Here is a 24,431-nt window from a genome sequence, read left to right as displayed (position 1 = left end):
TCTGCTGCCTGGTATCTGGAAGGCAGAGTACAATGGGGGAGAGCTAAGCCAGGCGGGGCGGGGATTGTTTCCTGCATGCCTTCCCTTCGACCGCCACTAGCCAGACGCCCTTCAAGGTTTCCTTGCTTTTGGCGTGTTTTGACGAATCGGCTATTAGAGAAGTGACCAGTGTCTGTTTAGAAACTGTGGTAGTTCAAGACTCAGGAGAAAACCTACCTTACATCAGAGGATCAAGTATTTGAGTGTGGAGCATTACTCCAGTGTTTCAGCATCCTTTTCCCGCCCCCTTCTTGACTGGGCCCTGGGCTTGCCTCCTCCCAGGTAAAGTCCTCCCTGCTCCAGCACGGAAGAATCACCTAAATTTTCTGCTCGCTCCTTATCCGCACCAAGCAACCTGACCGGGCTCCAAAGGAGCAGTTTTGTTGTAGACTGTGTCATGGTTCAAGACCTACACCTCCCTCTTAGATAGGGTTGCCAGATAAAATACAGGGCATCCAACTCAATTTGAATGTCAGATAAAGAGTAGTTTGTTACTGTGGGTACAAGAAAAAATTTTCACTTGATTAGTTGCTACCAGAAGCTGGGGAATAACTGGGAAAGTTTTAGAAATAGTGACGATGGTTGAAAGAAATTGTAAATGCAATTAATGTCGTTGTAGTGTACACGTAAAGTGTATAGAGTGCCAAATTTTATGTTTTACATTATCAGAGTTTGAAAAAATTAATGTGTGGATTGTATGGTATGTGAGTTGTATTTTAATAATGCTGTTAAATAAAACGATTCGTTGCTTATCTGAAATTCAAATTAAATGGATATCCTGTACTTTTATTTGTTAAATCTGGCAACCCTGCTACTGTGGAACTGAGTGAGCGCCTGCCCCTCGCAAGGACTGAGCGTCTCTCACACCGCTAAGTATTCCTCGCCTCGCCGCGCGGCGGCGCTGTGGGCGGCGGGCGCCCGACCGGCGCGGCCTCTCTGCGGGCGGGAGGCGGGGCCCGCGGCTGCACTTCCGCGTGTGTGTAGGCGCTGCAGAGGGCGGGCGGCGGCGGCCTCTGGGCATGGAGTATGGTTCCGCTCCTGCTGCAGTTGGCCGTGCTTGGCGCGGGGCTGGCGGCCGCAGCCCTAATTCTGGTGAGGAGAGGGGTTGGGGACCGACGCGGGTGCGGGTGGAGACTCGGCCCCCAGGCATCCTCTCCTCCGCACTGCCGGTTCTTCGACGTGTCCCTTGAACCATGCTTCACCTAAGCTCCGACCCCAGAATTTCTTCTGCTAGAATTTTACGCATCTTTCTAACGTTCTTTATTTTTATCTTGGAGCTTTATTTCCCTGCGTGTCCAGAGCCTAGAACTTGGGTTCACTGGGCCATGCCCACCCTGTCTTCTTTCGCCCCCTAGTCTCCGGACCCTCTGCCGCCCGCCGCGTCTGTCCCGACCTCTCCAGCATTTCCTCCCGGCCTTGCAGTCGCTGCAGTTCTGGCCCCACCAGGGAGGTCTTGAGCCCCCAGATGTTTGCTTTGCAGGCTCTCCCTTCCCGATGTAGATAAGGAAATAGAAAGTGGTGGCAGCACTGACAAGTGCCATCTGTTACGGGATTGGTTAGACTCGTGCATTAAGGAGACCCACTGGGGTCACAGGAATACCTAGACAAGGCCAGTGTTACCATATGCTGGGGGTCAATATGTCCCAGAATTCAACACCTTAAGTTTGCTGCCTCTAAATGAGGCAACACAGTAGAACTTAAGCTCGGATTTTCTTTGCCATTACGGTGGAAACACAGAATCATTGTAACACTTGCTGATCCAAAAGTAGTAGAAAAGTTGCCAAGTGAACTTTCTCCCATGTGTTTTGGAATGGGTCTGTCATCTAGTTAGTAAATGGAGTAGAAAAAGCGTCAAGTGAATTACTCTACCACCCCGCCCCAACTCTCTGGCACCTAGTTAGTGAATGGAGAGGTTCCTGCTTCCTTGACTTTGAAGTTGGCAGCCTAGATAGCATTGCTAGGAAGGCCACTTTGCCATCTTGCCAGAATTTTACAGCTTAAAAGTAGTTTAGAGAAACAGCAATATATCCTGACTTCTTCAGTGTTTGTGTGTTTGGGTGGGAAAGGAATCCTCTTTGCCCTTAGTATATGGACATTTGGGGAGTCGGGGGAGGTTAGCTTTAGGATGGGGCAGAGTTTGACAGAATCCTAAATTGAATCTGCCTAATGTTGACTCTTGCACGTATTTAAATGTGTATGTTATGAGATTGTCTTGGAAATACTTTAAAAAAAACACTTTATTTTATTAAAGTATAGTTGATTTACAATGTTGTGCCTATTTCTGCTGTACAGCAGAGTGACCCAGTCATATATATATGTAATATATTTATATATATATATATTCCTTTTCTTATATTATCTTCCATCATGGTCTATCCCAAGAGACTGGATATAGTTCCCTGTGCTATACAGTAGGACCTCATTGCTTATCCGTTCTAAATGTAATAGTTTCTGTCTCTAACCCTAAACTCCCAGTCCATCCCACTCCCTCTCCCTCCTCCTTGGCAACCACAAGTCTGTTCTCTAAGTCTGTGAGTCTGTTTCTGTTTTATAGATCGGTTCATGTGTGCCATGTTTTAGATTCTACATATTGGTGATATTATATGGTATTTATCTTTCTCATTCTGACTTAGTATGATAATTTCTAGTTGCATCCATGTTGCTGTAAATGATATTATTTCATTCCTTTTTATGGCTGAGTAGTATTCCATTGTATATATGTACCACATCTTCTTAATCCATTCATCCATCAATGGACATTTAGGTTGTTTCCATGTCTTGGCTATTGTGAATAGTGCTGCTATGAACATAGGGGTGCATGTATCTTTTTGAATTATAGTTTTGTCTGGATATACACATACACCCATGTCCTGGAAGTATTTGTTCTATTGGCTTGAAGTGGTTAGAAGAGCTACCATTTATTGAGTATTTAACAGGGATTATCTCATTTGGTCTTTAAAACAACACAGACATAAGTGTTATCATCATTTGTTTTATTTTACTGATGAGGAAGCTGATGTTGGCAAGATGAGCTCCTGTGTGCAAGTGTTACCCAAATAGGTTTTTTTTTTAAAGCCAGAGGAGAAAATTATTACAAAACACACTGATCTTGTTACGTGTGTGTGTGTGTGTGTGTGTGTGTGTGTGTGTTGTTTCCTCACCCCGCTTCCTTTCTGAATCAATTTTGAAGCAAACATAAGCCATAACATGTTATCTGTAAATCCTCAGCATTTATCTCTAAGCTTAGAACCCCCTTTTTAAAATATAGCCACAATGAGGTCATCAATGACTTTTTTTTTTTAAAGTGTAACCATTGTTCACTGATTGCAGATACCCCATCTGTTCCGATGCCTCATGTATGTATTGGTATAATTAATTTTTTCATTCAGTATTCATACGCGATTATCACTCAGTTGGTATGTCTCAAGTCTCTTAGTCTGTAACAGTTTCTCCCCACCCCCCTTTGTATCCTCTTGTCTTTAATGACTGATCATCTGTCCTGTAGAACTCCTCAAGAATATATTCTTCAGCATTACTGGTCCCTACTATGGGGCTTGGGGAACTCTTTCCTTCTTACCAGGTCAGTCTGGTCCTGGATGGAGGTCTGCCCTCCCCCCACAGGTTCTACCTGCAGAGTATCCTCTGTCACATAGGCTCCAAGTGGGGAGAGGGCCTCACTGTGTATGTGCCAGGGCATGGATATTCTGGGCCTCTCAAAGTAGATGGCACTTCTATAGTGACGGTTCCCTCTTAGGCCTGGGATGACGGAGGCCTGGGAAAGGACAAAGAGCCTCCTAGGGATTAGGAATGGAGAACAGGACAATAACCAGTTATAAACAGGGAACTGACTGGTGTGAATTTTGAAGTCATCTCCAGACCATTCTTAATGGACTAAAAGCAGGAGCTCTTTCACCCGCCCAGGGGGAGGGTGGGAATCATGTAAGTGATGTCTTCTAACGTAATGAGACGAATGTCTAAAAACGTGGCATAATTTCTTGTTAACACACCTGCTTTTAGATTTCCTTTGTTGCATTTATAACGGCTGCAGAAGTACCACACCATCGACATGAAGAAGAAAAGTTCTTCTTAAGTGCCACCGGCCGGAAGGAAGCTTTGCCCAGCATACGGGACCCACCTACCAAACAGCTCTCTGTTGTTGTGCCTTCTTACAATGAAGAAAATCGGTGTAAGCCCCCTTTGATTTGGGGGGGGGGCAGGGGGTAATGTGGGGGAGAAAAGTAAAAGGAAGTTTAAAGTGTGGACTCGACCGGCTTTGCCAGAACATCAATACACATGGGCTGTGGAGACAGCACAGTGGGTTGTTGTAGTTCAGACCAGGTCTAGGCTGAAGTGTTCTGAGACGTGATGAGCAAGAGGTGAGCAGGAGACAGACGTTCCAGATGGAAATGGCCTTGGGGGGACATCCCGGAGGGGCTTTTTGGGTCATTCAGACTTTGTCTGTATATAAACCGTGTGTGCTGGGGCTGGGTGCGTCATTACCTAAAGCAATTTTTAATATTATTTTTTTCTTTAAGTGCCTGTGATGCTGGATGAAGCTCTGGGCTATCTAGAGGAGAGACAGGTATGGTGTTTTCTCTTCCAGTAGGGGGTCTGTAATTAAAACTGGAGCAGGCCACCACGCTGTGGGTCCCAGGACAGAGCCACCGTGAGAGGCAGTGCCGGCCATGCACAGGCCATCGTGGTCCTGGCTTCTGTGCTCAGCTTGTTTCCAGCCATTAGCGGGCCAGCCCGACAGCTAACGCACTAGTTCCAGAGCAAACGGGAAAGCCGACATTCCTCTCATGCACTTCCCGCCTCGTTTTATCCTCTCTTGCCTGATGATATACTTAAAATTGAGTGACAGTATGTCTCAGCCTTTGAATGACAGCATGATGCTGGTTTTGCTTTTGTGAGTTTTTAAGGAAGATGTATATTTGAGAAAGATCTGTTAGGGTGAAATCATTTTGTATGTTTTTATTCTGAAGGTCCCCTCTCATTTATTTTCCTCTGCTTTCCCTGCATAAAGAGAAGGACAGTAACACGTGCCTCTCTTTTGTATCAGCTGCCACTGGACTCTCTTTGGAAAGTTTAAGACAATAAGTAAGCTCTATGGCTGGGTCTTTTTTTAGAAGATTTCTTGTTTTGATTCACTTTGGCTTTAGGTTGCTTTTTTGTGTTAAGGGAAAAGAGGAGATTCATTGAAAGAGAAAAAAACTGAATGAAAGAGGAATTTGACTGAGCCTTTATTCTACACGATGCTTCTGCCTCTTCCATTACACATGATCTGCACACTAGCCAAGTGAATGAGGTGTTGTTTCTGGTTTTGTTTTGCTGTTTTTGTTTTTAAGAGAAAGCAGGCCCAAAACATTAACCTGCCTGAGGTCCTAAAGCTGAAAAGTAGTGCAGCCACTTGGAACCTGCACCTTCTGACCTCAGGCTTCATGGGCTTTTCCTCCCAGAGCTGCTCAGCCTCACACGCAGTGGTGGTGGCGGGGGGTGGGGGGGAAAGGGGGGGATTTGCAGGCCATGGGGATGTAGTCGGTGTGCACCCTCTATTCCACGCAGTCTCTCTCCTCCTTTCTGTCCTTAGCTTCTTATTTTATGTGGTCTGTGCACTTATCTTCATATTTACACACATCAACACTAAAATAGTTGTTTTTTTTTTAACATCCTTTCAACTTTATTAGACTTCTTGATGGTAGTCATGCCAAATTGAGGTATTTTATTTTTGCTTCTTGCAGAAACGAGATCCCACATTCACTTATGAGGTGATAGTAGTTGATGATGGCAGCAAAGACCAGACTTCCAAGGTAAGTGAACTTACTTTTAGAATTGCCAACAGCTAGAATAGTTTAGCAAAGGTAAAATCGTATTTTTGCTCTTCCGAGAACCTACAGCAATACCCAGTACGCTCCATTTAGGGTAAGTGAGTAGGAGAAGAATCAGAGAGATTTCGTGTGTGGCAAGCTAGGACATGTGCCAGCCACTCCACTGCCCCATGAGACCAGGGGAGCTTGGGGGTCACCAGTAGGGAGAGATCCCATGTACCAACAGTTCACCTTGGCCTCTGTGAATCTTCAGTCTGCCAATTTATGGGCTTCACTTTTTTCTTAAGCAGAATTATTTCCTTTATGCTCCACCTTAACTTACAGTTTCTAAAGCAGTTTTCTCATTAAACAGAAAACATACAGGGAAACATCTCTTCATCTATTTATTTATCAGTGATGGCTTTTGTTAGCTACCAGCCGTGCAGTGCAGGAAGAGCTGGACACTGGGTGGGCCCTGTAGATCTTCGCGCCTGCCCGTTGTATAAGCGGCCCCCAGGTCAGGCAGCGTGGCTCCAATCTCTGTAACACAGGTGAAAATGGAGTTTGTTAGACTGTGAAGGGAGGGCACCTCGAGTCCCCATCGGGCACCCACTGCTGAGGTGACAGAAGCAGCCTCAGCCCAGCCGAGAAGCAGCAGCTTTTCCTGGAGAGCAGTCCTTAGCGGCCCTTTGGCCCATGAGGAGCAGGCTGCTCTCCTGGATGGATCAGGGAGGAAGAGGTTCACACTCGTTCCCAAGGTTGGAGAAACGGGAAACTTGAAATCATGTTTCATATAAGTTTTTATTTAAAAAAAAAAAAAAGTATACATCTAAGGATGACCTGACCCCCTTGCTGTACAGTGGGAAAATAATAAAAAAAAAAAAAGAAAGGAGAGGCAATACATAAATATTCACTTTAAAAATAAATAAACAAATAAAAAAAAAAAAAACTCTGTCCCTAAATTGAGTATTTATTGTCTTCCTCTGACGTGTTTCACTCTCTGACAGGTATGAGAAAAAACTTAGATGTAGTTCTCATTCTTAAGGAGTTTTAAACTAAGGAGGCAAAATCTAGGCCAAAGTATGGCAGAAGAGAGTCCTGCAGTGGTACAGAGATACTGATTTTACCCTCAAACAGCGTAAGATACCAGAAGGGTAAACACCCGATGCTTACCGGGGAGCAGGTGACGGCCGCTGTGTTGCGCAGGGCTCACCGAAGCAGCCGCGTCCATGTAGTCCAGGCAGGTGGACTTCAGCAGGGTTCACTTCTTCCACAGCCAGATAGCGTCCCCTTTAGAAGGAGCCTTCATCCTGCCTGGTCGGGTGTCTTCAGGGTCACTCAGCTACTTGCCCAGTGACTTCATCTGCCTGGTTTTGGAGTCTTGTGATGACTCTCAGGCTTTCTGCGCCCCCCTCCCAGAACAAACATCTGCAATCAAGGAAATGTTCTCTGAGTCAAAAGACATTTCTTGAGCCATTTACGTGAGTCAAGGGCCGGGACTGGTGCTAAAATACAAAGACGGAGACCTGCCTCTGCCCTCAGGGAGTTCACATCGCATACTGGAGACCTGCACTGGATAAATAGAGCACAGTGTGTCCGATATTTTTATCAGTTAGGAAGTGTTTCCCAAGAGGAGCTTTGGTAACAGAAGGTGTTCAGTTAATCTCCAGGACGTCTGGGTGTCATCATTTCAGCATCTGGGCAGTGTCAGGTGGCTGGATCCACATTGTTTCAGTTCCTGGGCACTTTCTCATCACATAATGGACACAGCCACAAATATCACTCATCCCAAGGCAGTAAGAGATAGCTAGGACATAAAGAATTTTCCTTGTGGGGAGTTCCCTTTGTGTCTCAGTGGACTAAGAACCTGACTAGTGTCCCTGAGGATGCAGGTTCGATCCCTGACCTTGCTCAGTGGCTCAAGGATCTGACATTGTCACAAGCTGCAGTGTAGGTCACAGATGAGGCTCAGAGCCAGAGAGGTGCTGTGGCTCTAGTGTAGGCCGACAGCTGCAGCTCCAATTCAAGCCCTAGCCTGGAAACTCCCATATGCCGCAGATGTGACCCTAAAAAGAAAAAAGAATTATCTTTGTGTGCCTCTTTCCTTTTTCTGTCCGGGAGTGAAAATCTTTACCAGAAGCTCCCATCCTCCAGCAGGCCTCCCCTAGAGGCCACGAGCTAGCACTTGATGACATGGCCTCCATGCCTACAAGAGGAGCTGGAAGGTACTTGGTAAAGAGGATTTAGACCAATCATGACTCATCTCTTAGGCCTGCACACACTGTCACTATGCAGCCCGGGGCCCAGAGAGCAGGGCAGGAGGTGCTGTTTATTGAATAGGCAGATGATGGTGCCCCCTCAGTCCTGCCCTAGGAGGAGGTATGGTGAGCGGTGGCAGCACTTGTTCTCTGAGGTTAATCAATTCTAGGCTGTGTGTCAGGCACCAGAAATATTAATCCTTGCCTTTAAGTAGCTCCCAGCCTCGTGGGGAGGGTCTACAGTGCCTCCCTCCCTGAGTGGTGAAGAGGTGGAGATAGCAAATAGAGACCACTGTTTTGTGACTTTGATTATACCCAAAGGGAAGAGACAGTTGTTTAACATAGTAGTGAAGCCAAAGGGAAGTTTTTAGCGTGCTCGAGTCTTGAGCCCAATTCTTGTAGGTTGGGTAAGTCTGCACATCAGTGAAAGTAACAGTCCAATGGAAACATGCCTTAGGAGCACATACCATCACTAGAATATACTGTCCTTTTTCCGGGAGAAGGTAAAGATGGGCCTGGAAGCTGGGAAGAGGAAGTGGTATTTGAGCTGAGTCTTAAGCTGGCCTCTCAGAGTGCAAAAACTGAATGAGAATGACTTCACAGTGCCTTGGAAGTGGGCTTCAGAAGGCGAGGCTGCTGTTGATGAAGAGAGGTTTTGTGGAGGGCGAGTGGAAAAGCAGCAGCCACTTTCCGTGAGTCGCACCCAAGTGGCTTGAAGCCTAAATGAGGGGCAGAGAGATGTTGAGAGCAAATAAGTAGGATCTCCATTTCACGACTTTGATAACGAACCCGAGTAATGGCAGCTGCTTAAGACAGTAGTGAAGTCAAGACAAATTTTTAAGATGCTGGAGTTTTGAGCATGTTTGTGGCTGAGGAACAGGCAGAGAGGAAGCGATGAAAGATTGAGAAGAGGACAAGTCTTGGTGCAGTTAGCTGCTGAGAGCGAGGCATTTGAATGAGAAGATTTTGGAGAAATGGTCTAGGATGCAGACTGCTTCTCTGGGGAAGAAGGTCGGTGGCTTATTCCCGAAAGTAAATAGGGCCGTTAAGCAGTACTGGGAGCCCAGTCACAAGCGTGCACCAGTTGATTAGTGCATGGGTTTCAATTTTATTTTTTCGAGCAACTCGGTAGCCTAGGCAGAGGAGTCAAAAGAATGAGACGGCGGCTGCCAGTTCTGGTGTTTTCCTCTGCAGGAAAGTGAATTGTGACTTTAGCCTAGTAGGTCAGTGTCTGATCATGGCACCAGGAATTCAGCAACTCCTCTGGGCCACCAAACTGTGGGGTGAGTATGATCTAGTCACAAGGAGAGGGCAACTCAAATAGCAGTGTTTAAGCCAAATCAGAAACCCAGTCCATGTCACTGTCTTGGAATACGAATTAACTTTATTTTGACTTTTATATAATTTGACAGGTAGCTTTTAAATATTGCCAGAAATACGGAAGTGACAAAGTACGAGTGATAACACTGCTGAAGAATCGTGGAAAAGGAGGAGCTATTAGGATGGTAATACATAGTTTCAACATTTTTAATCTAAAGGATTAAGATCTTTTAAGTAACCTCTTTTGCAGATTATAGTACATGTGTATTCTGCAGCTGGCTAGTTGAATAGCAGCCTTTCAAGTTGGTGGTAAATTGCTTATAACAATAACTTCATACATATATATGTATTTCAAATAAAAAAATATGCTCTATCTACAACATATGGGTGATTCAGGAAAATATGTTTATCTTAATCAGAGTTTAAAATGTTGCTATCTATCTCTTTGTGTCTTTGATACAGTCACAGATGATAAGATCACATGATTTTTTGCAGTTTACAGAATGCTTTGGTGTATTGAGTTTAACCTATGCGAAGGCTCTGTGCAAATTCATACGTGTGTGATTTAAGATCTGACGTGGGTCTGTCCTGATGGAATTTACAGTCTAATACACAAGGTGATCGTGCTTACAAGAGAGGCACAGATGAAGTGCAGTAGAAATTCCAAGAAGGAAGGTTACTTTCAGCTGAGGTGTGTCAAGTAGGAGTCAAGATTTGCTGAAAGAAAGATCGAAAGTCAAGATATGTGAAGGAAAACCAAACAGTAGTGCTTTAAAAGATTTAAGAGTTTAATTTATTCATTTTGCCCCACCCTCTCCCCCATGAAAAGAAGTCTGGAAGTAGGCAGTCCAGGGCTCGTTCAGCAGCTCCTTGTCTCATCAGGAACCCAGGCTCCTCCGTCCCCTTCCTCCTGCCCACCCTGCGCACAAGGTGGCCCCAGAGCACCAGCTTTTACCTCCGCAGCCCAGGCAGGGAGCGTTCCCAGAAACTCTACCCAGGAACTGAGGTAAATCCCCCAGGGTAGAACAGTGCCACCCAGTCCCAAGGAGGACTGGGAAATGTTTTTTCTCAGGGTTCCAGTTATCAGAAAGAAGGGATCAGGTCGGTCACTAGCAGCCACGGGCACGTGAGGAAAAGTCGCTAAAGCCAGGCCCCAACCACAGTGAACACTGTCTTGCACTTGCTCACTGATTATTCTGAGCTAAGCAGCACATTTACCACCTTAACACACTTATCGCCTTTAAACCTCCTCACATCAGTGAGTTAGGTCCTGTTATTTTGATTAGATAGATGAGGAGGATGAGGCAGAGACAGGTAAGTGACTTGCTCGAGGTCACGTAGATAGTAAGTCAAGATTTGGATTGGGTTGAGTTAGCCCTGAAGCCCATGCTCTTCAGCTCTCCGAGCAGGTATAGAGAAAGATTTGAAAGAAGAGCATACCAGTCAGCAAAGCAAGAAAACACAGGAGGCAGAACGCTTGCGATGTGTACTAGAAACAGTGAGTTTGCTCTGCCTGGGTCACAGGATGTACAGAAGGGAGAAGAACAGGGGGTTAATGCCATATTAAATCTGCCGTTCATTCATTTATTCAGCCAGCATTTGAGGGTCAGCTGCATGCAGGTCCTTCGTTCGAGAGAGCAAAACGAAAGATACCCCTCCTGTCCTTAAGGATGTCGCAGTTCACGAATGTCGTAAACGCTCCAGTAGACGTTTGTGCAGAATGTGGCCACCACCCTCCATCTGGAAGGAGCAGCAAAGACGCCCCACAGGACGGGAGTTCTGAATGAAGTCTTCAAGGAGAATTAGGAATTGTCCAGGCAACAGTTGGGACAGGGATCTTGCAGAGGAGAAGAGAACACTAACAAAGGCACAGCAGAGGAACTGGGACGTGGGGCTTGATGTTAGCGATAGGCTGGAGGGTCACGTGGGTTCAGATTGTGGGCTTTGGGCCAGGGGCTTTCAGGTGTTACCACTGACAGAGTGGCAGCAGCCAACACAGTGGTGTCGTCAAGGTACAATGAATATTTGGATTATGCTGGCGACGCAGCAGAAAAAGAGAAGACAGATGTGAGGGGTGTGCGGAACGAGGTCAGTGTATCAGGTGATGGGAGGAGGAATGAGTCACCAAACTCAGAGGAGGAGGATGCCTTAGACGGAGTGAAACACTGGAGGAGGAACTGGTTTAAGCGACAGTATATTTAGTTGAGTTTGAGCCATACTGAATTTGAAATACCAAGTGGTGGTATCCAGAATAGCCTGGGAGAGAGGGCCTGAGAGTCATCCATGTGTTTTAGATGGTAGTGAAGCCGTTAAATTGGCAAGGAAGAGGATATAGAAAGAAAAAGGAGAGCCAGGAATCAAGCCTCGGGGAAAAGAGGCCCATCGGGAAGAAGACAAATCAGAGAAAGAACAGTCAGAGGAGAGAGGGTGTGATTGAATGGACAAGAATGGGCGCGCTGACCTAGACTTTCCTCGAAGGTTGGCAGTGAAGTGCGGCCATCAGTAGAGTGGGAGAGTAGTGGGCATTAAAGGACTCCCTAAAAAAAAAAAAAAAAAGGCATAATGGGGCTTAAACAAGTTTGGGGGCAAAGGCACTTTGCCGTTTGCTATGTGATAACCTATAGGTCAACTTTATTATGTATCCTTGAAATAGTTCTTTGATTTTTTTTTTTCATTTCAAACCTCTAGCTACAGATTTGATATTTTGTAATGTTTTTCTTTTCTAAATCTTAGTCTATGATGTTCAGATGCTAAGTACATTTTTAGTTTACTTTTTAACCCATATTCTAATGGGTATGATAAAGACTCTACAGATACTACTTCGTGGCCTTATACTATAGAGTCAGCAGTCTGTCTAGATGTCTACACACAGTCACAATGTTATTTTACTGAATCAAACCATAAGTATATTTACACTTAAGAAACAGCGAAGGAGTTCCCATCATGGCTCAGTGGTTAACAAACCTGACTAGTATCCATGAGGACGCGGGTTTGATCCCTGGGCCTGCTCATTGGGTTAAGGATGTGGCATTGCCATGAGCTGTGGTGTAGGTCACAGACGTAGCTTGGATCTGGCGTTGCTGTGGTTGTGGTGTAGACCGGCATCTGTAGCTCTGATTCTACCCCTAGCCTGGGAACCTCCATATGCTGCAGATGAAGCCCTAAAAAGAAAAAAAAAGACAAAAAAAAAAAAAAAAGAAAAAAGAAATCGCTCAGATGCACCATGAAATTGTTGATGCATACCTTATTTCTGTGTGAAATATATACTTGTAGAGCCATATTTTGCCCAGAAGACCCATCAATTCAAAATTGAATGGCAAAATTTTGCTAAATGTCAGATACCTGCCTCAAGTAATAAAACAGCATTTGAATATATCCATATTTCCTAAATTTTAGTGACATTCCACATGTTTTTATTCAACAGTTAATTTAAAAATACTTTAGATTCCATAATAAAAATTCTTTTTTTTTTTTTTCAGGCCGCACCCACAGCATATGGAGGTTTCCAGGCTAGGAGTCTAATTGGAGCTACAGCTGCTGGCCTACTCAAGAGCCACAGCAATGTCAGATCCAAGCCATGTCTGCAACCTACACCACAGCTCATGGCAAGGCCAGATCCTTAACCCACTGAGCAAGGCCAGGAATCGAACCTGCAACCTCATGGTCCCTAGTCAGATTCATTAACCACTGCGCCATGATGCGAACTCCCCATAATAAAAATTCTTTCACGTTATGGTGCATTTCACAAAAAAGTCTATAATATATTTGTTAATTTGCTCCATAAATGTGTTCTGTGTTTGCAAATTTTTTTTGGCCACACCCACGGCATATGGAAGTTCCCAGGCCAGGGCTCGAATCAAAGCCATAGCTGCAACCTATGCTGCAGCTGCAGCAATGCCAGGTCCTTAACCCACCGCACCACAGTGGGAATTCTAATATATCCTTCATATGCTGCTCTAAGGAGCCCCTGATCCCTTTTCAGCACCATGATACATATATAATACAGATATAATATTTATCATAGGTATTTTACATTTTTATTCTTACTGATGGAACTTTAATTTATCAAAATCTATTTTCTTATCTTGATATTTTCCAAGATACTACTAGTATGACTGCACAAAGTTTTTAAAATCATGAAATAGACATTAGGTACTTTTGGAAAGATCTTACCAATGTAATTTGTTTTCAGTGAACTTTGGTGTCCTTCTGCCATTTCATATCTAATATTTCATTCTCGGGTATTTTAAGTAAAAGAGAAAAAACTGATATGTTACCAAATGTAACCTTAATTTTAAGCAACTTTCTTTTAATTGAAATTTTTTAAATACAGGGTATATTCAGTTCTCGAGGAGAAAAAATCCTTATGGCAGATGCTGATGGAGCTACAAAGTTTCCAGATATTGAGAAATTAGAAAAAGGACTGAATGATCTACAGCCTTGGCCTGTGAGTATAAGAATGCAGTCTAAACGATATTCAATCAAGAATAGAGGGTATCAGGAGTTCCCGTTGTGGTGCAGTGGTTAACAAATCTGACTAGGAATCATGAGGTTGCAGGTTCAATCCCTGGCCTTGCTCAGTGGGTTAAGGATGGCATTGCCGTGAACTGTGGTCTAGGTTGCAGATGTGACTCGGATCCCAAGTTGCTGTGGCTGTGACATAGGCCAGCAGCTGTAGCTCTGATTTAACCCCCAGCCTGGGAAACTCCATATGCAGCAGGTGTATGGAGCAAAAGCAAAAACATTTTTAAAAAACAAAACATTTTTAAAAAGCAAAAACATTTTTAAAAATTAAAAAATAAAAGAATAGATGGTATCTACAGTAAAATTAAAATGGTGTTTACCTGTGAGTTAAATAATTGGGGTATTTTTTGTTGTTGTGAATTTCTTATATATAGTCCCACAGAAGAGCTAATCGTTTTATTAAAAACGTTTAATGATTTTCTGATTTGCTTGACAGTTACTTATTTAATATTCTTTCCATCCGTCTTCAGTTTTAAATTGCTTTTTTCCTACCAAAGTTTTAATATTTATTGTGTATATTCAGTTAAGTCTTATTTAAAAGCATAGAGTAAGACTTTCGGTAAAGATGTGACATGAAATAGATCATAGACTATTATCTTTGATGAAACAAACAAAAACAAAACATAAGCAGCAAGTACTCAAAAAAGAATTTGTGCAAGTTCATGCCATAAGTTCAAAAAGTGGAGTTACCTATTGACTTAGAATGTCTCCTTGATTACAAACCCTAACTTCTGACTGTGGTGAGGGGAGCAGCCTTGTGACATTCGTCCTGTATCGTCCACATTTACACCTGAGGCAGGTGGGGCTAGAGGGTGAGTTGCTGGTCCAAGTGGCACAGCTGGCAGGGCAGAGCTGGGACACAGCCCCCCGCCCAACACCTGGTACCAGGATCACTCTGGCCCTGCACACAAGCGTCTCGGGGGTGTTTTGGAGCTTCTGCAATGAAAGATGTGATCCATTCGCAGCGGTAGGGCTTATGTGCCTCCAGGTGGGGCAGGCTGTTAAACCCCTTCAGACCATCACAGGAAAGCACTTCAACCTCAAATATAAGCAAATAAATACAGTTCTAATAGCAGGAACTCTGCCTATTTTACCACAGAAAGGAAAGGAAAGTAGACATTAAAAGTTTGTATTATAAGAAAAAAACATAGTATGTAACTATGAAGCATAAGGGATGTTGACTAGACTTATTGTAGTGACTGTTTCACCAAGTATACAAATATCAAATCATTATGTCATATAATTGCGACTAATGTCATGTATTATGTTAATTCTACCTCAATTGAAAAATTAAAAAAATTTTAAGAAAGAAACAACAAAAAGTGGAGTTACTTTCACTCAGCATAATGCACTGGAGATTCACCCACATTGCTGTGTGTATCAGTAATGTGTTCCTTTTGACTGCTATGTACCATTCCATTGAATGGGTATACCACAGCTTGTTCAACTATTGAAGGATATTTGGGCTGTTTTTCCAGCATTTGGCAATTATGAATAAAGCTGGTATCAACCTTTGATTTTTGTTTTTGTTTTTAAAGTAGAGATTGAAAAAAGAAAGAAAATCCAGGTGCCATTTCCAACTTTTAATAGCCATTTAGAGAAAGAAAGTGAAGTTGCCAGATTCTGAGGTTTTTTACCAAATACTCTCAACCTGGAGAGAATCAGATTGAGAATGAGTCAGCACCCATGGACAACATTAAACAACACACTTACCCACCATCATGCTCTACTCCAGGATTTCAGGGGAAACAAAACTTGCTGGGGCTCGCCACGCCAGGGCTTCAGGCAGGGTTTGGGATGATCATAGGTCCATGTCGCTGGATCCGTTCCTTGGAAGAGTGCACCCTTGTAAAGGACAGGACGAAGCTCAAAACAGCAAAGAACTCAAGTAACCGAACTGAGCTGCATAGGGCTCTAGGGTGCTCCGCCACCCCCAACCCCAGGTATAACCCTCAGGCCTTGAAACTCTAGGTCAGAGGGGAAAAATAAGTATCATGAAAGGTAGACATTTATCAAGGAGAATTCACCTGTGCTGTATAAGAGCTGCCCGTGTTAATCATGACAAAGCAAAAAGAAATAAATGGCAGCTATCCAACATGTGAGTACAAAAAAAAAAAAAAAGAAAGATAAACCCTCTCTGAAAGCCAGTGTAATCCAAGGAAAAGGATAAAATTACGCAAGAGCATATTTGCTAAAGAAATAATTCTTAATGAAGATAAGAATTTGGCAACATAGGCATTTGAAAGTGAGATGACAAAACAGCAGAATGATATCAAAAGAGAAGTTGCAGAACTAAGGAAACAAATCGAGGCCCACAATAAGATCAATACTTGGAAATATATATGAATGAAATAGGCCTAATTTAGACCTGATTGTTACTATTCTCTCTTTATTAAAATAATCCACATTCATTAAAAAAACAAATAATAAAAAACATATAAAACCATTAAAGCAAAACCTTCAGCAAATAGAAAATTTAATAATTATAGAAATTCAGGAGTTCCCGCCGTGGCGCAGTGGTTAACGAATCCGACTAGGAACCATGAGGTTGCGGGTTTGGTCCCTGCCCTTGCTCAGTGGGTTAAGGATCCGGCGTTGCCGTGAGCTGTGGTGTAGGTTGCAGACGCGGCTCGGATCCCGCGTTGCTGTGGCTCCGGTGTAGGCTGGTGGCTACAGCTCCGATTTGACCCCTAGCCTGGGAACCCCCATATGCCGCAGGAGCGGCCCAAGAAATGGCAAAAAAACAAAACAAACAAACAAACAAAGAAAAGCACATGAAAAGGCATATGTGAAAGTGTCGAAATCATAAAAGGAGAGAGGAGTAATCCATGTGGACTCTAGTAATTCATAAAATTTACATGAAAATAGTAAAACTTAGAAAAAAAATTCACCTCATACTCCTCTTCCTAGGAATAATTTTCTGTTTAATTTCATGGCTTGTGGAATATATCTCCCTCCACCATTAATCCACTCCTTTTTTTATATATAAAAGTACTAAATAAATTAAATTATTCCTGCAATTCTTAAAATAATTAGTTCTGTGAATACCCCTTTTGCTTGTGCTATCCAGAGCAGTAGCTATAGCCACGTGACCCTGTTAACTTCATACAACCAACTTTTCTTCAAGCATTGCCATTGAACCTTGACTCCCATCCTTCTACAGTATAGTTGTTATTTCTGTTTCTGGGTGTCTTTTGCTTTGTTTGTTTTGCCACTGTGCCACAAAGGAAACCTCTTGTGCTTTGTTTTGTTTAGGAATGGAAGTGTGGCTCTTAATTTATCCCTGTTACACATCAGCATGTTCAATTTCAGTTTCTCAAGGTGTGCATTCTTATTCTTTCTTTAACACAGCTGCTGTTCCCTTCCCAGCTCTTTAAGCGGTGGAGTCAATAAGCATGCCTCATATATTCCCTTAAACCCTAAAGAAAATCAACTAGAACAGTTCTGAAAATAATGAAACAGAAACATGGGTTTCAAAGTAGTCAAGTCCTATAATGAATACAGGACTGACTCACTAGGTGGCAGTAGTTGACTTAAATGTCTTTTACAGGCTTGGTTTGACAGGCTCCCCAGCATGTTTTCAGTAGCTTCTACTGTTTTCTTTCTTCTGGGCTGATTTTATTTTTAATTGTAACAATAAGGAAATTTGTTACTACAGCAAAACAAGGAGGGCATTGGGGGGGGCTGCTCCCCCCTCCCCACACAGGCCCTGTTTAAACCTGTGTTCTTTGAGGATCAACTGTACTTCTCGTTTGTAGGTCCTTTTAGGAATAACCAGGTCACATATCTGATTATTCTTATGTGATGAACTTTAAAAAGTTGCCTGCAATTCTTCCTCTGAAGATCATTATTCTCTTAAGGTTCTGAATGAAATATGTATAATTTAAGTAGAGCTTTGTATGGCAAATGATTGCAATAGGGATTTACATTTAGTTCCAAATACTTTATTTGTATTTTTTAAGTGTAAAGCTTTTCTCTGAACTTTTCAGTTTTCTAACCAGTAATTATTCTACCTCTTTTGATAAAAGTATGCTTGATTTTATAAAAAAAAAAATTTCTTTTGTCTTTTTAGGGCTGCATTCTCAGCATACAGAGGTTCCCAGGCTAGGGGTTGAATCGGAGCTATAGCTGCTGGCCTACACCACAGCCACAGCAACACCATATCCGAGCCGTGTCTGCGATCTATACCACAGCCCACAGCAACACCTGATCCTTAACCCACTGAGTGAGGCCAGGGATCGAACCCATATCCCCATGGATGCTAATCAGATTCGTTTCCCCTGAGCCATGACAGGAACTCCTTGATTTTAGAAAGTTTTTTAAGCAAAGTGTATGATGGTCACTTGTTTAGTGGCTTAGCTATTCGAGATACATTTTAAAATCCCTGAGCAGACAAATAACTGACAAAATGTCTGTACTCGATGGTCATGGATAATTCCTCAGGCCATGACTTGGGTCTTAAATTCTCATTTAGATGAAGTTTCAACAAGCTTGACTTTTGGGTTTTTAAGGCCGCAAATAATAAAAGGTAAAAGATACGAAAGAGAGATCAAGTAAAATTACCCTAAGAAAACTGTAGGAAACAGATATCAACCACATTATATAGCTCAATCTATAGTGATTGCTAACTAATGCCACTGTATGTTCCTTTGCTTTAAGTATAATAATCCTTGGCCAAGTGAGGATTTCGTATCCTCCAATGTTTTGTATGTGTGTTCATGGCTTGGTTGTTCCTAAAACAAAACAACGTGACAGTCACTGCTTCCCTTTTTTGTGGATCACGTGAGCAGATCTAAGAGCCTAGTGTATTTATTTCATCTTCTCAATATGTGGGTCGATGACCAGACTTCCAAAAGTGATCCCTTCATTTTCCAAGTCATTCATTTTATAAAGTAGGTAGTTACACAAACATTTTACTGAGATCTTTGTGAAAATCCAACAAAGGAGAATACGAAAATTTAAAAGGCAATCTTGAAAAGATAAAAAGAGGTAGATGGTGTATAGTAAAATTTCACAAGAGTTTGTCTCAGCAGATCGATCACAAAAATGTTTCTTAAACCTTTGAAGGGCAAGGGCTGCCTCTCAGAGCAAGTGTTTGTTTAACACCAGCCAACCTAGTTTGAAAGTGCTTATCTCTTAGACAAGGAACAGCAAACTTGTTCTGTAAAGAGCCAGAGGGTATAGGCATACCTGGTTTTATTGCATTTTGCCCTTTTGTGCTTCTTAGATATTGCATTTTTTTTCTTTTTTTTTTTTTTACAAATTGAATGTTTGTAGTAACCTTGCCTTGAGTCTGTGTTACCATTTTTCCAATAGCATTATTTTTAAATTTATTTATGTACCTTTTTTTATGTAATGCTAATACACACTTAACGACTACAGTGTAACCATAACGTTTACATGCACCAGGAAACCAGAGCATTTGTGTGACTCACTTTTTTGTCCATATTCACTTTATTGTGGTGATCTGAACCGAACCCACAGTATCCCTGAGGTATGCCTGTAGATATTTTAGACTCCATGGACCATGTATAGTCTCTGTTGTTAACAGTCTTCTTTTTTGTTTAACAACCCCTTAAAAACCGTTTTTGGCTCACAGGCCAAAGACAAGCAACAGGCAGGCTTTGGTCCATGGGCCATAGTTTACCACTCCTGCGCTAGAAGGTTGAAACCTTGGTCCTAACAACCACAATTTCCCTAACCACAGAAATTTTTATGAATTTAATGTCTTCATGATTGTCAGGAGAAAATACTCCTAATTTGAAAGGCATAAACAATTAAAATAAAAGGCAGGAAAGTGGCAAGGCACCTTTTATCAAAGAAAAGGGAGAAAAAGAGCGGATGATGCCAGATTTATCTCTTGAGTTTGCAGAGGTTGATACTGTATTTTTTAGAACAAATTGGAAATATGAATCAAAGGCTTAAGTAATTTACGTCTGTTGACACAACAATGCATATCCGTTGACCCAGATTTGAGAAATTTATCTTAAGAAAATTAAGAATGTGTACAAAAATTAGAAGTTCCCTGCTGGCCTGGTGGTTAAGGATCCTGAGTTGTCACTGCTGTGGCACAGGTTTGATCGCTGCCCCCATGAAAAAAAATAGTACTAGTAAGTTCAGATAGACATAGATTCAAACTCTGTGTGAACTTGGGCAAGTTAACCCACCCACCTCACTTTCCTCATCTATGACATAAGGACAGTGTAGTAACCTACACTGTGTAGTTCATCATGCCGAAGTAATGATGAAAATTTTTAATGTATGCTGAGTGTTTAGCGTGTGTTCAGCCCTCAGTAACCCATGGCCTCTGATTACTAACATTAGTCTTTGTGCTTGATTTTCAGAACTAATTCTGATACTATTGCTTATAATTGTTCATGTAAATTGGATTTACCTATTTCTTCTAGTCTATTTCTACTCTCCAGTGCTTTTGTGAGAAAACACTTAACTGAAAAAGTACTAGAAAAGAGTCTGATGAAGCATTTCTTTCTAGAATTCAATATAGTACCACTTTTAAGAGACAGCTGTCACAGCAAAAAAAAATTCTTTTTTAAAGACATAAGAAATTCAGCTAAACTCTGAAAGAAGCTTAAAGAAAGACACCCCATGTCTACATATATTCTCTAATATGGGAGGTTTTAGAACAAGAATATCCTTCATTCCTGAAGAATAGCTAACTATGCTAAACGCTGCTTAGATGAATGCTCCTGAGAGTGAGATAACTATCAGGGCTTCAGTTCTGATATCAGAATGACAGATGCGTAAAACTCTTAAAAGTTTTGAGAGACATATGCTGAAAGAAAAGGAGATGTTAAAGATTTTGTTTTTTATTTGCTTTCATTTTAATTAAATGACATTTTACTCTACTTAGTCTATGAAAGGTAGAAGGGTGTTCTTTTTTTACCTGTTACTCAATAATGTCACTACTCTTTGGATTCAAAGTTAAAGCTTATTTTCATATACTGTTGAACTTTTAACACGGCTCTTCCTTAAGAAAATCATTCTGTCCTTTCCCAAGCAAAATATCTCTGCCACAAAAAGAGGGGAAGAAATTATTCTTACTATTCAGTAGTAAGCAAAGTGTATAACATAATTTCCAAAAGAAAATATAGGTGGCTAATAAAAACTCCCCAACAGTTTACCTTTTTATTTAAAAAAAAAAAATTTGATCGTATGTGGTTATATTTTTCCCCTTATCAAGTTCAAAAAATTAAAATAATTAGAACTGGCAAGAACTTTTGATGAAATATAAAAGTGGGAATATAATTTAAAGAATAATTTGGCCCATATACATTAAAAAACATTCACACTTTTATCTACTATTCTAGTTCTATGACTTTCTCATAGGAAGGAATCCAAAATACAGTTAGAGTTTTATGTTCGAAGATGTTCTTTTAGACTTCTTTGTAGTAGCTTGAAATTCGAAATGGTCAACATAATTAGCTTGAATTAGAAATGGCATGGGTGAATAGTGAAAGCATGGTTAATCTATGCGGTGAAATATTACGTTGCCCTTACCACTGACACAAAGAAAGAAAGTGCAGTATTTTGTCATAGTGCAGCACTACTGTGTCAAGTTCTTGAAAAAGAAAACCCAACTCTTACCCACCCTTTAACACCCAGTTGACAGGAACTACAGAAAACAGAGGAATGTGTGAAGTGTCCCTGGGGTGGGAGGGGTTGCAGTCAGCAAGATTCAAAATCTAGGACACTTTACAGGACGAATTACATGATTTCTTCAACATATAAATTACAAGAAAAACATTGAAAAGAGGTAGGAGGAACTCAGGGATAAAAGAAATATCAACCAAACTGTACAGATTTTATTTGGCTCTTGATTTAAACAAACTGAAAACATTTATGAGATAATTGGGCAAATTTAAAACCAAATGCTGATGGTGTTAAGGAATCATTCTGACTGTTTGGGGTGTGAGAGTGGTATTGTAATTGAAATAACTGCAATCTGTGACATATGATACAAAGAATTTGTTTCAAAATAATCCCCAGTTGGGTAGGGTGGTGGTAAGGGGCTTTAGAGGAACCAGGTTGGCAGTTGGCCGTGTGGTGATAATTGTCGAAGCTGGGGGGTGGGCACATGGGGCTTCATTTTCTTGTTCTCTCTACCTTAAATGAAAAAGATCATGGCACACATGGGTAGGTTTCAGCTATGGTTTTTAAATACAGAGGGAAAAAAAAAGAACACGGGGAAATATACAAAATGTTATCAGTGGCTGATTTTTGGTAAAAAGACTATACATGACTTTTTATAATCATCACACATGTGTAAATTTACATGCTTGCCATTGCTTTACAATGAACGTTTTTAAATTTTATCTATTTTGATGAATGGTTCAGAATTCAGACTGTATAAAAAGGCTTATGTGAACCTAGCTCTGCCCATTATTTCTCAGTCACCCCCAAAAGTAACCGTGTTACCCATATCTTGTATATCCACGTAGAAGATGTATATATGTATTCTTTATTTTTAAAATGCAAATTGTAACATAATACCTACTACTCTGTTGTTTCCATTCAACATCCTGAAGACTGAGCCATATGTGTACAACAGAGTGCTTCCTCATTCTTCCACAGTCCCTTTGGACAAACATACAGGTTTGCTGCTTCAAATAATACTGAAGTGATGAAACTCACTTAAATGTCATTGTACACTTGTGCAAGTTTATTATGAGAAGAATTCCTAGTTGTGGAATTGCTGGCTCAGATTATATTTATAATTGTGATAACAGTTTTCAAATAGCTGTCATATAAAGTATTGTAGGCACAATGTAGTAAAAAAACAATGGGTTTTATTTGCTTTGCTCTTGGTATAAGTGTGATTGAGGCGAGGACCTTGTCAGTTGTTCAAGAGCTATTTTCATTATCTCTTTTTGTGAATTCTCTTTCATTCTCTTCACCTCTTTTCCAGCTGAGTTGTTGAGTACTTTCCTTAATAATTTGTAGGTGTACTTTATGCATTTTGGAAATTAATCTTTTGTCTATAATGTAAATTACCAGTATTTCCCCCCAGTATTTCTTTTTATTTTTAATAAGGTTGGATTTTTCTTGTTTTCCCACACAAGTTTTTGAATGTTATTGTCAAATTATTCGATTCTTCTGGGGTTTGTGTATTTGTGCCTTCCTCGGGATCATTTAAAAAAATATTTCTGGGAGATCCTGTTGTGACTCAGTGGGTTAAGGACCCAACATAGTGTCCGTGAGGATGCGGGTTTGATTCTTGGCCTTGTTCAGTGGCTTGAGGATCCAGCGTTGCTGCAGTCTGCAGTGTAGGTCGCAGATGCAGCTGGGATCTGATGTTGCTGTGGCTGTGGCATAGGCCTGCAGCTACAGCTCCAATTCGACCCCTCGCCCAGGAATTTCTGTATGCCACAGAAAAGAAAAAAAAATTTTTTTTTAATTATTTCTGATATTCTACACTGAAATCTTTGATGTAGCTGGAATATGTCCTAGTCAGTATGTGGCTTGTGTCCATTTTAATTTGGTTTCTAAATGTCTACCAAAATGCCCCCCACATCTTTTTTCCGCTAATTTAAAGTGTCATCTTTATTATACCCTTAACTACCCATATGTTTTTTTGTATGTATTTCAGGCCTTTCCAATCTGATCCTTAGGTTTATCTTAAATAGGTACTATTTCTATCACCTTAGTTTTCATCATTATAGCTTTGTGATATATTTTCAAATCCTTTGGAGCTAGTTCTTCCTCACCCTTAGAATTTTCTTGGCTCTTCTTGGTTCTTTATTTTTCAATGTTAACTTCCAGATCAGCTGGTCTAAATCACTGAAAAATTATTTTGCTGTTTCTCCTGGTATTTACAAGTTAGCTTAGGGAATACTGCCTTTTCACGTCCTCTCATCCATGATCATGGTGTATCCTCTGTGTGTCCCTTGGCTGCATTTTACATGTTTCCTTTATTTAGATCTCGCCACATTTCTTATAAAGTTTATAGATTTTTCTTTTTTATTGATGTTGTAAATATACTGTCCTTTCCTCCATTATCTTATGATTATTGTTTGTACGTATAAAGACTAATACATTATATACTCATTTCATGCCCAGTCATCTTTTCATATCCTCTTATTGTTTGTAGTCATTTTTCAGTTGATATTCTTGGATTTTCCATAATGTAATGATGGTATATGAAATCATGCCATCTGCAGATACCCCTTTTCTTTCTAATACTACTAACTTTTCTTATAACTCTTTCGTTTTTAATTAGAATAGCCATTTAAACATATGGGTTGGAGTTCCCATTGTGGCTCAGCAGAAACAAATCCAACTAGAAACCATGAGGTTGTAGGTTCGATCCCTGGCCTTGCTCAGTGGGTTAAGGATCCAGTGTTGCCATGAGCTGTGGTGGTAGGTCACAGATGCGGCTTGGATCCCACGTTGCTGTGGCCAGCAGCTATAGCTCCGATTCAACCCCTCGCCTGGGAACTTCCATATGCCGCAGGTACAACGCTAA

The 24,431-nt window shown here is 41.4% G+C and overlaps 1 protein-coding gene across 1 annotated transcript in view; it reads left to right on the top strand.

The window, feature by feature from the left end:
• The window catches only part of ALG5 (ALG5, dolichyl-phosphate beta-glucosyltransferase), a 38,421-nt gene continuing 15,028 nt past the window's right edge, over window positions 1,039-24,431 (top strand). The window contains exons 1-6 of the mRNA NM_001244320.2: window positions 1,039-1,131; window positions 4,057-4,225; window positions 4,575-4,621; window positions 5,781-5,849; window positions 9,517-9,609; window positions 13,758-13,871. Of these exons, the coding sequence (NP_001231249.1) occupies window positions 1,066-1,131; window positions 4,057-4,225; window positions 4,575-4,621; window positions 5,781-5,849; window positions 9,517-9,609; window positions 13,758-13,871 (558 nt within the window). The 5' untranslated portion in view covers window positions 1,039-1,065. The remainder of the gene's footprint in view (window positions 1,132-4,056; window positions 4,226-4,574; window positions 4,622-5,780; window positions 5,850-9,516; window positions 9,610-13,757; window positions 13,872-24,431) is intronic.

This window comes from Sus scrofa, chromosome 11 (genome assembly GCF_000003025.6).
Source record: "Sus scrofa isolate TJ Tabasco breed Duroc chromosome 11, Sscrofa11.1, whole genome shotgun sequence".
NCBI lineage: Eukaryota > Metazoa > Chordata > Mammalia > Artiodactyla > Suidae > Sus > Sus scrofa.
Note: the sequence above shows the minus strand (reverse complement) of the source record. Positions and strands in the feature narration are given on the sequence as shown.